Below are 14233 nucleotides of genomic sequence, written 5' to 3' on the forward strand. Positions count from 1 at the left end.
ATTACCTGCTCATCCCTTTTATACAACTCATCTTCCATTTTTCCTACATTTTCTTCTAGAGTGAGTTGTGTGTGATCAGTTGTCTTTTTACCCGTTCCTAATTTCAATTTTAGATTTTCAGATCTAAGCTCTAGGACAGTTGAGTCAAGTGCATGAACCTGGTTCTTTGACACAGTATTTTTATTTACAGTTTCACTAACCCTAAGTTCCAAGTTTTTGCATTTAGCCTTCAAAATCACATATTCTTTAGACAACTGTTCCTTTTTATTGTTTACATCCTCAGATTCATCAATTAGTTCTAGAAGTAACTTAGACAACCTTTTTTTAGGCAACAATTTAATTTTGTCTTTGAGATGAATTACACTTACCTCAGTTTCTTCATCAGATTCCCCGATGGCCATAAGTGCTTGTTCATCCTCATCATCGTCTGAGCTTTCATCTGAGCTTTCTCCTCAAGCAGCGACCATAGACTTGGTTGATCCTTTGTTGTTGCTTTTCTTGGGTTGAACCTGTTCCTTTTTCTTGTTCCTTCATTTAGCTCTTTCCTTCTTCCATTTAATTTCCGATAAAGGACAGTTCTTGATGTGGTGATCCGTTTTTCCACACTTGTAGAAGCCATCATTGGTTTGCTTCTCAGGAGCTTTTGACTTGATATAGTTTCCACTTCTTGAAGAGCATTTTCCTCTCCTTAGGTGCTTCTTGAAGTCCTTGGTGATCATAGCCATTTCATCATCTTCTAGATCAGAACCTTCAGTGATTCTGAGTGCCAAGCTCCTTTCCTTCTTAGGTACATCCATTTTCATAGTTTGTCTCCAAAGTTCATAGGCAGTGAGATTTTCAATTAATTCATCCAGTGGGAGAGGCAATATTCTTTGATTCCTAAATGACAGTGATTTTGCTCTCCCAAGTGATAGGCAAAACCCTAGTTAGTATCTTCTCGACTCTATCTTCTTTAGGAATAATCCTTCTAAGAGACTTTAGCTCATTTGTCAGTGTAGTGAACCTTGTGTACATCTCTTGAATGGTTTCTCCTTCCTTCATAGCAAAGTTCTCATATTGAGAATACAATAGAGTTCCTCTAGATCTCTTCACCTGAGGTGTTACTTCATGAGCCACTTGCAGTGTGCCCCAAATTTTCTTAGTAGTGGTACAACTTTGGATTCTGCTGTACTCATCTGGACCAAGTCCTCAAACAAGCCATTTCTTGGCTTTATCATTCTTCTCCCATTTCTTCAAGTCCTCAACAGTGCAATTCGATCTTGTCTTTGGCACCTCTACTCCTTCAACATTTATCTTTAAGGTAGCTAGTGGACCATCGGTGACAATGTCCCATAGCTCATAGTCCTCTCTTATAATGTGATCTCTCATCCTGTTTTTCCACCAAGAGTAGTACTGGCCGTTAAAGAGTAGTGGCCTAGAAGTGGATTGCCCTTCCCAGTTTCCAGGCGGTGCACTCATGTTTATCTTTTCCTAAGGTGTAAACCTCTTCAAGGAGAACCCACTTTGATACCAATTGATGTTTTATACTTCAATACCACACAAGAGGGGGGGAGTGATTTGTGTGGTGTCCAATTTTCACGTGCACTGATTATATAAGGACCTGGTTCTTCTAAGAGTTCTTTATACTACTGTTACGGAAATAGTAAATGCAGAAAGTAAAGAACACAAGTATTTTTACATGGAAAACAACTGGCTCAAAAGGTGAAAGAACCACGACCTACTACTCAGTAGGATTTTTCCCAACACTTCACTAAATCACTGAGCCAAAACAACATTTACAAAACTCTTTATAAACCTAAGGATTACCTATAATCCCGTTGTGGCAACCAGCCTCTAACTGTTGTGATAACTTCAAGTTAACTCTAACTTGAATACTCAGAGTACTTAATACAATTGCCTCTAGATAAAGCTAAAAGGTACAATTTGAAAAGCCCTACTACAATTGAACTAGAATAAAAGACAGACATTTGGAACTGATTCTTCTATCTGGTTCATGTAGCTTCTGGTTCGCACACTTGAATCACACAAGAATTGTTTGTAAAATGCCTTGCTATTTTGCTCTCAACTCACGTTTATCTTCAGCATTTGTGCGTGCCTATAGAATGAGAACTTCCTGCAATATATAGAATTAGTAGAATAAGAAATAACTAGTGTTCTAATGCTACTCTTCCTTGGTGGAAGAGTTCTAATTATCTTCAACTTCTAACTCCTCCCTTATCTTGAATAAAGTTCTCTTCTAGTAAGGAGTCCTTCTCCTTATCATTTATGCAACCTTTTCGATCAGGAGATATCAGATATAACAACTTAAGCTTATCTGCTTTACGTACATCCCTTATGCTCGAATCTGCTTGTGTCTGTGTACACTATGTATGGACCTAGTTCATGTTCGAGTTCCTTTGTCAAACATAAAAACAAACTTCACTTGGCTCAACAAATTCCCCCTTTTTGATGATGACAAACTCTGTGTTTTTCATAAGCATAGGCCCTGTGTCAACTTAGCTAAACATCAACACAATGTTAGAACAATTTTTATTTTAGAGTCACAAATTATCAAGGACCAGGTTCATTAGGTTATAAACATCATAGTCCAAAGTAAAAGCACAACCTATCTTCCCCCTTTTGGCATCATCGAAAAGTTGCATAGAAATTATGTTAGATAACCAGATTTTAATAGAAATTACTCATGGCGTCTGGGGCTACTTCAAATGCAATTATGGAGTCAAGCATCATTTATCAATCTAATGATATTAGCCATCTAAGAAGTATCATCAAACAGTTATAGCACAAAACAGTTAATTATCATTGATACTTAGTCACCCACAAAGCATAAAGAGAAATAAAAATACTGGATCATGAGCAAAAAGAATAAAAAGAAATCCCATCCGGGTCACTGGTTGGCTAACTAGGCTAGGAAGGTTTTCATCTTAGGAAGAACCGGGTTCTTGGTTCTTGGTTCTTGGCTTGATGCAGTTTCAGCATATCATGAAGAATGCCATCATTCTTCTCATTGACTTTTGCAAGCTCAGCTTTAAGAGCATCTCTCTCAGTTTCTACTTCTGCCAACCTCTTCTTCAGCCTTTCTATTTCAGCATCCTTAGCCCCAATTTCTTGCACCAAGGCTCATACTTTGCTGTTCACAGGTACCTTTTTGGATGAACCAGGTTCTTTGGGAGTGGTGTGGACTTCATAGTCACAAGTAGTCAAAGTGTTTGCCCCAAAGTGATCCTTGCTTGTACCAACCTCCCATTTCTTGATGGGTACCTTAAAGTGTGCGAGTACAGCCGTGAGAATGAACCCATAGGGTATGACATGAGTTTTGGCGCCAGTCAGAACCCTATCGAGAAGCTGGATGATGAATCCAGGCCAATTGATTTGCCTTCCACTGTCCAGACATTTCATAAGGACCAAGTCCATGAATGTGGCTCCTTTCCTGCCTAGGCAGCACAACTTTGTTTACAAATTCGAACAACATTTTATGGGGTGGCTTCATCTCACTTTTGTATATAGCCTTGGGCTCAAGCTCTTCTTCATTATCACCAAATTTTCTTGTAATGGAAAAGGCAGTAGGGAGATTCTCTAAACTTGTCCATTTGAGCTTCTTGTAGTCATTGTACCATGCAATATGTACACCTAATATCTCTCCCAGTTCCCTGTTATCAAAACTCACAGTCACCTCCTTCACTACACCGGTGACTCTACCATTCTTGATCTCACAATTTGCCATGAACTCTACAATATTAGTTCTGGCAAGCTTTCCATCCATCTGAACGACCATGTCCTTCCAACCTTGCAATTGTAATTTTTCCAGCAGCATCACCATGCCTTCCTCCTCCAAGTTCCTAAGTAGTCTACCTTTCAAGATGGATATTTTCCCAAACTTAACCATCTTGTCCTTCTCTGCATCAGATTCTTCTTCTTCTTATTCTTCCCCACTCCATTCTTCTTCCACTATTTTCACTTTGCTGGACTTCAAGGCAGACCTGGTTCTTTTGACCAAGGTAGATAGCCCTACTGACTTTGTCTTTGAAACAGACTTCTTTGTAGAAGTCTTGATCTTCTTTGCCTTTGGAGTCACAACCTCCATTTCTTCTGCCTCCTCTTCATCCTGAAGAACCAGGTCCATCTCAGGCTAAACCACCTTCTTCTTTCCCTTAGCAATGGCTTTTCTCTTACTTTCTTCTAAGGCCTTTTCCAGTTCAGCCTCACTTTGCTTCTTTTGACTCATTGTAGCTCTTCCTCTTGTAGGAGGGAGTCTCTACAGGGATAGACGAGGCATCTTTTCTTTTCTTGTTTGCCCTAGCAGTACTAGGGACTCTAACTCCGGAACTCCTTTTTGTTTTAGGATTGTAACTGTCTGACACCTTTTTCAGTAAGTCTTCAATGGGTTCCTGCTCAGATGGAACAGGTTCTTGAACCTTCTTCCCCAATCTAATCAACCCCTTAGTAGCTTCTCCGAACCCACTTCCCCCTTTTTCTTTCACACTTTCTTCTTTTCCAGCCTATTCCTCACTCACTCACTCCATAACTCCAATTTTTTCAGTCAAACCAATAGGGGTAGGTGAAGATTCAGCCACTCCTTGTCCCATTCCCCTCACATCACCTTGAGCACCCTCACTCTTCTTTTCTTTTCTCCTTTTATTTTTACCACCCATTTTCTCAGACTCAACAGTCTTTACCCCAGTCACTTTTCCTACCAGAACAAATCTAATTTCCAGATTTGCAGTAACTTCAGAGGTTATTTCAGATGTAACTTTAGGACCAGATTTTACCTGCTCTATTTTAGATGAAACAGTTTCTTCCCCCTCAGTTGAAGATTTGAAAGAGTCTTCAGATTTTTAGGGTTCAACTCCCTAACTTGCCCTCAATTGCTTATTGATTTTCTTGATTTGTTCTTTTCCAGCAATAACCTTGTGAGCCAGTATCTTGAAACTTCTTTTCTTAAAGGTGGGTATGATTAAAGGTATGATGGATGGTGTGGGTGTTGTTTCATTGGGTGGTGATGAAGGATTCTCAGAAGGATTTGCCATCGCTGTGTTTAGGTATTAGAGAAGATGAGTATTTGTGTGTTTGGAAGATGACAGGAAATAGAGAGATTTTTTATGGCTTGGAAATTAAGAATTGAAGAAACAATTAAGGCCTAATCAATTTAAAGAGGTAGAGTTTAATTGGGTAACATCTACTTTTTCAGAGGTTCAGAAGTTCAAATGTCTAATCAACCTGGGAGTCAGTTTGAGGAGACATTTATAACTCTCCCTAGAATCTAGGCGCTTATTATATTTTTGGGACTCTTTTTAATGAAACTGGTTCATTTCGTAATGGATAAGCTCAAGGAGATTAATTAAATGGGACCCTCCTCTTGATCATAATCCAAATATAATTATTCCAAAATATACAGAGTGAAGAATACGTACCAAGTAATCTTGATGAACCAGGTTCTTCACTGAGAAATCTCTTGTGTAAGTCTGAATTTTCAAAGAAAATATAGATAATATCATTAGAGATTAATGAGTCATTTTAGCATATGGCACAAGAGTATACTGATGAAAGTATGAGACTGAGCAATATCTAATCTAATTATGTACAAAAATTCATAATTTCTCTAACCAATTTTTGAGTTAAGACTGGTTCCTTTTAGGTGATCTTAATCATCCCTAATTCTAACTTGTTCCTGTTAAAGTGATCTCTACTTAGAGCTTTTGTGAAAATATCAGCTATTTGCTTGTTAGTAGCACAAAATTCTACAGTGATCAAACCCTTTTCATAGTTGTCCATCAAAAAATGATGCCTAACATCTATGTGCTTAGTTCTTTTGTGATGAACCGGGTTCTTGGTCATACTAATTGCACTAGTGTGGTCACAAAAGATGGGGATACAACCTACATCAATTCCAAATTTCATTAATTGTTGTTTGATCCACAACAATTGAGCACAACATGAGGCAACAACAACATACTCAGCTTCAACAGTAGATAAGGTCAAAAAATTTTGCTTTTTAGTGGCCCAAGACACAAGACATGAGCCAAGAAAGTGTGCCATACCTGAGGTGATTTTTCTATCCACAAGAAAAGCTGCATAATCAGCATCAGCATATCCCACTAAGTTGAAATTACTACCTTTTGGATACCATAGACAAAGGTTAGTGGTGCCTTTTAGGTATCTCAAGATTCTCTTGACAATAGTCAAGTGAGACTCCTTTGGACTTTCCTGAAATCTAGCACAAAGGCCTATACTGAAAACAATATCGGGTATGCTAGCAGTGAGATACAACAAAGACCCAATCATTCCCCTATATAACGTCTGATCAACAGATGAACTAGGTTCATCTACATCCAATTTTTTGACTGTTGCTATAAGAGTGTCAATTTCTTTGGAATCTTCCATTCTAAACCTTTTAATCAATTCTTTCACATACTTCTATTGATGTATCATAGTTCCATTTGAATTTTGTTTAATTTGTAAGCCTAAAAAGAAATTAAGCTCACCCATCATACTCATTTCAAATTCACTCCCCATTAGTTTAGCAAATTTTTTACTTAACTTATCAGTAGTTGCTCCAAAGATTATATCATCAACATATATCTGAACTACCAAGAGATATTTACCTTTTTCTTTCAAGAATAAAGTATTGTCAATTTTACCTCTCTTGTAGCCATGCTCAAGCAAAATTTTTGATAATCTTTTATACTATGCTCTTGGAGCCTGCTTAAGCCCATAAAGTGCCTTGTCAAGCTTGTACACATTATTAGGACATTCTTTGCTTTCAAAGCTCGGAGGCTGCTTGACAAACACTTCTTCCTTTAGATAGCCATTGAGGAAGGCACTCTTGACATCCATATGATAGAGAGTGAATTCCATATAAGCAGCAAGGCTATAATGAGTCTAATTGCCTCCAATCTTACAACTGGATCAAAAGTCTCATCATAGTCTATGCCCTCCTCTTGACTATATCCTTGAAACACCAATCTAGCCTTGTTCCTTATAACTGTTCCATTTTTGTCAAGTTTGTTTCTGAAAACCCATTTTGTACCAATTACTGATCTGTCATTGGGTCTTGGTGCCAGATGCCAAACTTGACTTCTCTCAAATTGGTTGAGTTCATCTTGCATTGCATTCACCCAGTATGTATCCTGCAAAGCCTCAGCAACATTTTTAGGTTCAATAAGAGATAAAAATGCATCAAAATCACAAAGATTCTTCAAAGAAGATCTGGTTTTGATTCCAGAGGTTGGATCAGTAATTATTTTCTCAATGGGATGAGAACTTTGATACTTGTAAGGTTTCACAACCAGCTTATTTCCCCTAGATGTTACTTCAATGTTTTGTTATTGAGGAACAGTTTCATGGACAGGTTCCCTCGAGGTTTGAGGATCCGTTCCTCTTTGTTCAGTTCCTCCAGTCAAGTTGCCCTGGGTGGAAGGACATGTTCCATCCCCTGTTCCTTCCTCTAGTGTAGCATCAGTCTAGGCTGTTGTTTCATTTGAGTTTGCTACCAGCCCAATTGCTTCATCATCATGCTCCTGTCTCTTAGAAAGAATATTAGTTTCATCAAAAAACACATGTACACTTTCTTCTACACACATAGTTCTTTTGTTATAAATCTTATAATCTTTACTATGTGAAGAATATCCCAAGAATACTTCCTCATCACTTCTGGGATCAAACTTACCTAGGGAGTTTTCACCATTATTATGCACAAAGCACTTGCATCCAAATGCCCTAAGATGGGATATGTTTGGCTTTCTCCCTTTAAGTAACTCGAGGGAGTCTTCTCAATAAGAGGTCTAGTCATGCACCTATTTATGATGTAACATGCAGTGTTCACAGCTTCTACCCATAAACTATGGGGCAGTTTACAAGAAAGAAGCATAGTCCTAGCCATTTCTTCCAATGTCCTATTCTTCCTTTCAACTACTCCATTTTGTTGTGGAGTCCTAGGAGCAGAAAAATTATGATTTATGCCATGCTCATCACAAAATTCAATAAATTTAGCATTCTCAAATTCAGTACCATGATCAGACCTAATTTATGAGAGATGATTACCTAGTTGTTTCTGAGTTTTTCTAACAAAAGAAAGGAACATGTCAAATGCTTCATCTTTAGATATAAAAAATAATGTCCAAGTAAACCTAGAGCAATCATCAACAAGCACCATCACATATCTCTTACCACCTCTACTCAATGTTCTCATTGGTCCACAAAGATCCATGTGGACCAATTCCGTCGTTCTGGTGGTGCTTACCACTTTCTTTCTTTTGAAAGAGGATCTTACCTGCTTCCCATTACACAAGCCTCACAAACTTTATCTTCCTCGAACTTAATGTTAGGCAGCCCTATCACCAAGTCCTTGGAGACTAGTTTGTCGAGTTGACTTAGACTGGCATATCCAAGTCTCTTGTGCCAAAGGAGGGGATCATTATCCAACACACTTAAGCAAGGTAGTTCATTATCTGAAAGTGTGGACAGATCTACAACATATATGTTGTTCACTCTTTTTCCCTGCAAAACTATCTTGTCAGTTGTAAGATTAATCACAAAGCATTTTGTAGAGGTGAATGCTACCATGTTACCACTATTACACAATTGTGATACACTTATTAGATTATACTTCAGTCCATCTATCAAGTAGACATTCCCAATGGAGTGAGAATCAGTCTTACCTACCTTTCCAACCCCAATGATCTAACCTTTCTTCCTATTTCCAAATGAGACATTACCTCATTTAAGGTCCTTAAATGAAAGGAAATGGTTCTTGTTTCCTGTCATATGCTTTGAGTAGCCACTATCCATGTACTATATTTGGATGCTCCCCTTCATTTGGACCTGCAAAAGGAAATCAGGGGTTAGTCTTTGGAACCCAAACTAGTTTGGGTCCCTTTCTATAGGCAAACGGATGAATCAAATTCATTTTAGTCTAACTTGGTAGCCTATTATTTCCTTGAACAAATTCTTTATTCTTTTGACTCGCCTTTTCTTTTGCAGTGTATTCACTGTTTTATCACAGTGTGTGAAAATCTTATTCTCAAAAAGTGTGAGGTATTTGCTTTTGGGATCCCACTTAGGTGCCAGGTTCCCAAAGCCAAGTCCTCTTCTATTGCTACTATAGTGTTTGTGTAGCCATGAAAGTGCATCGGAGGACATGTTCCATTTACAAGTTATGTTTAGCTCATGCTTGACCTTCCTTAGATCCTCCTTTAGGATTCTTACCTGCTCATCCCTTTTATACAACTCATCTTCCATTTTTCCTACATTTTCTTCTAGAGTGAGTTGTGTGTGATCAGTTGTCTTTTTACCCGTTCCTAATTTCAGTTTTAGATTTTTAGATCTAAGCTCTAGGACAGTTGAGTCAAGTGCATGAACCTGGTTCTTTAACACATTATTTTCACTTACAGTTTCAATAACCCTAAGTTCCAAGTTTTTGCACTTAGCGTTCAAAATCACACATTCTTTAGACAACTGTTCCTTTTCATTGTTTACATCCTCAGATTCATCAATTAGTTCTAGAAATAACTCAGACAACCTTTTTTTAGGCAACAACGCAATTTTGTCTTTGAGATGAATTAAACTTACCTCAGTTTCTTCATCAGATTCCCCGATGACCATAAGTGCTTGTTCATCCTCATCATCGTCTGAGCTTTCATCTGAGCTTTCTTCTCAAGCAGCGACCATAGCCTTGGTTGATCCTTTGTTTTTGCTTTTCTTGGGTAGAACCTATTCCTTCTTCCTGTTCCTTCCTTCAGCTATTTCCTTCTTCCATTAAATTTCCCATAAAGAACAATTCTTGATGTGGTGATCAGTCTTTCTACACTTGTAGAAGCCATCATTGGTTTGCTTCTCGGGTGCTTTTAACTTGCTATAGTTTCCAATTCTTGAAGAGTCGTTTCCTCTCCTCAGGTAGTTCTTTAAGTCCTTGGTGATCATAGCCATTTCATCATCTTCTAGATCAAAACCTTCAGTGATTCTAAGTGCCAAGCTCCTTTCCTTCTTAGGTACATCCGTTTTCATGGTTTGTCTCCTAAGTTCATAGGTAGTGAGATTTCCAATTAATTCATCTAGTGGGAGAGTGAAAATATTCTTTGATTCCTGAATAGCAGTGATTTTGCTCTCCCAAGTGATAGGCAAAAACCTAGTTAGTATCTTATCGACTCTATCTTCTTTAGGAATAATCCTTCCAAGAGACTTTAGTTCATTTGTCAGTAGTGAACCTTGTGTACATCTCTTGAATGGTTTCTTCTTCCTTCATAGAAAAGTTCTCATATTGAGAATACAGTAGAGTTCCTCTGGATCTCTTCACCTGAGATGTTGCTTCATGACCCACTTGCAGTGTGTCCCAAATTTGCTTAGTAGTGGTACAACTTTGGATTTTGGTATACTCATCTGGACCAAGTTCACAAACAAGTCATTTCTTGGCTTTAGCATTCTTCTCCCATTTTGTCAAGTCCTAAGCAGTGCAATCCGCTCTTATCCCATAGCTCATAGTCATCTCCTATAATGTGATCTCTCATCCTGTTTTTCCACCAAGAGTAGTACAGGCCGTTAAAGAGTGGTGTCCTAGCAGTGGATTGCCCTTCCCAGTTTCCAGGTGGTGCACTCATTTTGATCTTCTCCTAAGGTGTAAGCCTCTTCAAGGAGAACCCGCTCTGATACCAATTGACGTTTTATACTTCAATACCATACAAGAGGGGTTGATTTGTGTGGTGTCCAATTTTTGCGTGCACTGATTATATAAAGACCTAGTTCTTCTAAGTGTTCATTATACTACTGTTTCGGAAATAGTAAATGCGGAAAGTAAAGAACATAAGTATTTTTATGTGGAATACACCCGGCTCAAAAGGTGAAAAAACTACTACCTACTACTCAGGAGTTCTTTCCCCAACACTTCACTAAATCACTGAGCCAAAACATCATTTACAAAACTCTTTGTAAACCTAAGGATTACCTCTAATCCTGTTGTGGCAACCAACCTCTAACTGTTGCGATAACTTCAAGTTAACTCTAACTTGAACACTCAGAGTACCTAATATAATTGCCTCTAGATAAAGCTGAAAGGTACAATTTGAAAAGCCCTACTACAATTGAACTAGAATAAAAGACAGACACTTGGAACTAGTTTTTCTATCTGGTTCATGTAGCTTCCGGTTTGCACACTTGAATCACACAAGAATTGTTTTTAAAATGCCTTGCTATTTTACTCTCAACTCATATTTAACTTCAGCGTTTGTGCGTGCTTGTAGAATGAGAGCATCCTACAATATATAGAGTTAGTAGAATAAGAAATAACTAGAGTTCTAATGCTACTCTTTCTTGGTAGAATAGTTCTAGTTATCTTCAACTTCTAATTTCTCTCTTATCTTGAATAAAGTTCTCTTCGAGTAAGGAGTCCTTCTCTTTATCATTTATGCAACCTTTTTGATCAGGAGATATTAGATATAACAAATTATGCTTATCTCCTTCACATGCATCCCTTATGCTCGAATCTGCCCGCGTCTGTGTCCATGCTCGAGTTCCTTTGTCAAACATCAAAACAAGTTTCACTTGGCTCAATGGTTTGAATATTTATCTCTTCTCTATCCCAACACTGCTCCCACTTCCATATCACTAGCATCGCACATGATCTTAAAGGGTTCGCTCCAGTCAGGAATTACCATTATGGGGGCACTCACTAGATTTTCCTTGATCAACTTGAATGCTCTGAGGCACTTTACATCAAACATAAACTTCACAACTTTGGCAAGTAATATTGTTAAGGGATTGATGATGCTGGAGAAATTCTTGGTGAACCTTCTATAAATCCCACATGCCCTAGAAAGCTTATGGCGCTCTTCACTGAAGTTGGTGGTGGGAGCTTAGCGATCACATCTACCTTAGCCCTATTAACCCCGATACCTTCAGCTGTGACTTTGTGGCCCAAGACTATCCTCTCCTTAACCATGAAGTGACACTTTTCCCAGTTGAGTACTAGGTGAGTGTCTTTACATCATTTCAGTACAAGTTTTAGATTCCTCAAACAATCCTTAAAGTCATCTCCAAAGAGAGTAAAATCATTCATGAACACCTGTAGACACTTCCCATTCAAATCTGAAAAAATTGACATCATGCACCTTTGAAAAGTAGCTAGTGCAAAGTAAAGTCCAAAAGGCATTCTCCGGAATGCAAAGATTCTGGAAGGGAAGGTAAATGTGGTTTCCTCAACATCTTCAGGGGCAATAGATATTTGATTGTACCCTGAATAACCATCTAAAAAGCAGTAACATCCGCGCCCTGCCATCTTCTCCAACATATGATCAATGAAGGGAAGAGGAAAGTGATCCTTCCTCAATGCATCATTCAGCATTCAGTAGTCTATGTACATCCTCCAACCAATGACAATTCTGGTAGGAATTAGCTCGTTGTACTCATTTTTCACCACCGTCGTGCTCCTTTTTTTCGGCACAACCTGTACGAAGCTGATCTATTGGCTATCGGAGATGGAAAATATTATACCAGTATCCAGCCGTTTGAGTATCTATTTCTGTACCACTTCCTCTAGGTTTTTATTCAATTTGTGTTGAGGCTGTACTACCCGTTTTCTCCCTTCTTCCAAAAAATATTATGCATACATATTGCAAGGCTAATTTCCCAAATGTTGACTATGCTCCAACCAACTGCTTTTTTATGCTTCCACTGCAATTCCACCAGCATGTGTTCCTGTTCACCTGTCAAATCAGCAGAAACAATCACAGGAAAATTGTTAGTCTCCAAAAAGGCATATTTTAAATGTGTTGGGAGTACTTTCAATTCCAGCTTTGGCTTGAGCTGTTCTTTCTCAAATTCCTCTTCATCTATCAATTGGTTTTCATCTTCCAATACCTCAGCTTCTTTCTTGATCTCAGGGTCTTCATCCTCAGCTGTACTCGATTGAGTAATGCATCTTTCCAATGAATCACCTACAAGCTTGTCAAGCTTGTTTTGTTCAGCTAACTTTCTACCACACCCAGTTTGACACATGCATAAGCAGATGCCTCATCACACGGGTATTTCATCATTCTCTTCATTTGAAACACCATTTTGTCATTTCCCACTCATAGCATGAGTTGACCCTCATATATGTCACAAATAGTCCGGCCAGTGCAAATAAATAGTCTCCCCAAGATTAGAGATACCTCCTTATTTACTTCCATGTCTACTATAATGAAATCTACCGGGAAGACAAACTTGTCCACCCTCACCAAAATATCCTCAATTATGCCCTATGGTATAATAGTGGTTTGATCAGCCAGTTGCAAAGATACTGGCACATATTTGATCACTCCTAGTTCTCCTTCCAATTTCTTGAAAACTGACAATGGCATGGAGTTAATGGATGCACCTGAGTCGCACAAAGCCTTATCAAAATTCACATTCCCCAACGAGCAGGGTATAGTGAAGCTTCCAGGATTCCCACATTTTTGAGGAATTTTATTCTGCAGGATGGCACTACAGTGTGCATTAAGTTTGACCACTTTAGTTTCCTCGAGCTTCCTTTTACTTGACATGATTTCCTTCAGCAATTTGGCATAGGCAGGCATCTGGGTGAGGACCTCAGTGAACGGGATGTTCACATAAATCTATTTCAGCATCTCTAAGAATTTCCCAAAGCATCTATCTAATTTCTCCCACTTCATCTTCTGAGGGAAGTGTAACACTAGCATGTTCTTGATTTCTTCAACTTTACTGTTTGACTTCTGCTTATCATCCTCCTTCTCACTAATGTTCTCCGTAACCAAAGACTCACCAATTTTTCTGATCTTCCGTTATTTTGGCTGATTTGATCACACTTTCAACTCTTGGTTTTGTAATAGGATTTGCTAATGTTTTTCCACTCCTGAGAGACACGACCTTGACCGTCTCTTTTGGATTCTTCTCAGTGTCAGAAGGCAGAGCCCTAGGAGCCCTTTATGATAATAATAATAATGCAATATGCCGCATTTGTCTTTCTAAATTCCGGATGACTGTTCCCTGTTCTCTGATGGTTGTGCCCTGAGTCTCAAGCTTCTCATCTGATTTGGTTATGAACGCCTTCATTAAATCTTCCAAACTTGAGTTGTTGGGTGGCAGAGGCTGGTACTGTTGACTTTGTTGGTTTTGGAAGCCAGGAGGTCCTTGCACATGTGCTCTAGGATTTTGCTGCTACCATGAGTTCAAGCTACCACTTGAAGAACTCCATGAGAAACCCATATGTCTCTGTCCCACAGAGTTGAAATTGTTACCTCCTTGG

At 38.6% G+C, this 14233-nt stretch overlaps 2 protein-coding genes across 2 annotated transcripts; both read right to left on the reverse strand.

Annotated features, from left to right (window-relative positions):
* Window positions 1-879: 879 nt before the first annotated feature.
* Window positions 880-1458, reverse strand: LOC138894559 (uncharacterized). Its single transcript, XM_070179263.1, has 2 exons — window positions 1195-1458; window positions 880-1092 (listed from the first exon to the last, which is right to left on the reverse strand). Exons 1-2 carry the CDS (start codon window positions 1456-1458, stop codon window positions 880-882), a joined length of 477 nt encoding a protein of 158 aa, XP_070035364.1.
* Window positions 1459-13226: 11768 nt separating this feature from the next.
* Window positions 13227-13544, reverse strand: LOC138894560 (uncharacterized). The gene has a single exon (XM_070179264.1). The coding sequence runs from the start codon at window positions 13542-13544 to the stop codon at window positions 13227-13229; it is 318 nt and encodes a 105-aa protein (XP_070035365.1).
* Between the last annotated feature and the right edge of the window lie 689 nt (window positions 13545-14233).

The sequence above is a fragment of the Nicotiana tomentosiformis genome, chromosome 6 (genome assembly GCF_000390325.3).
Source record: "Nicotiana tomentosiformis chromosome 6, ASM39032v3, whole genome shotgun sequence".
Lineage (NCBI taxonomy): Eukaryota > Viridiplantae > Streptophyta > Magnoliopsida > Solanales > Solanaceae > Nicotiana > Nicotiana tomentosiformis.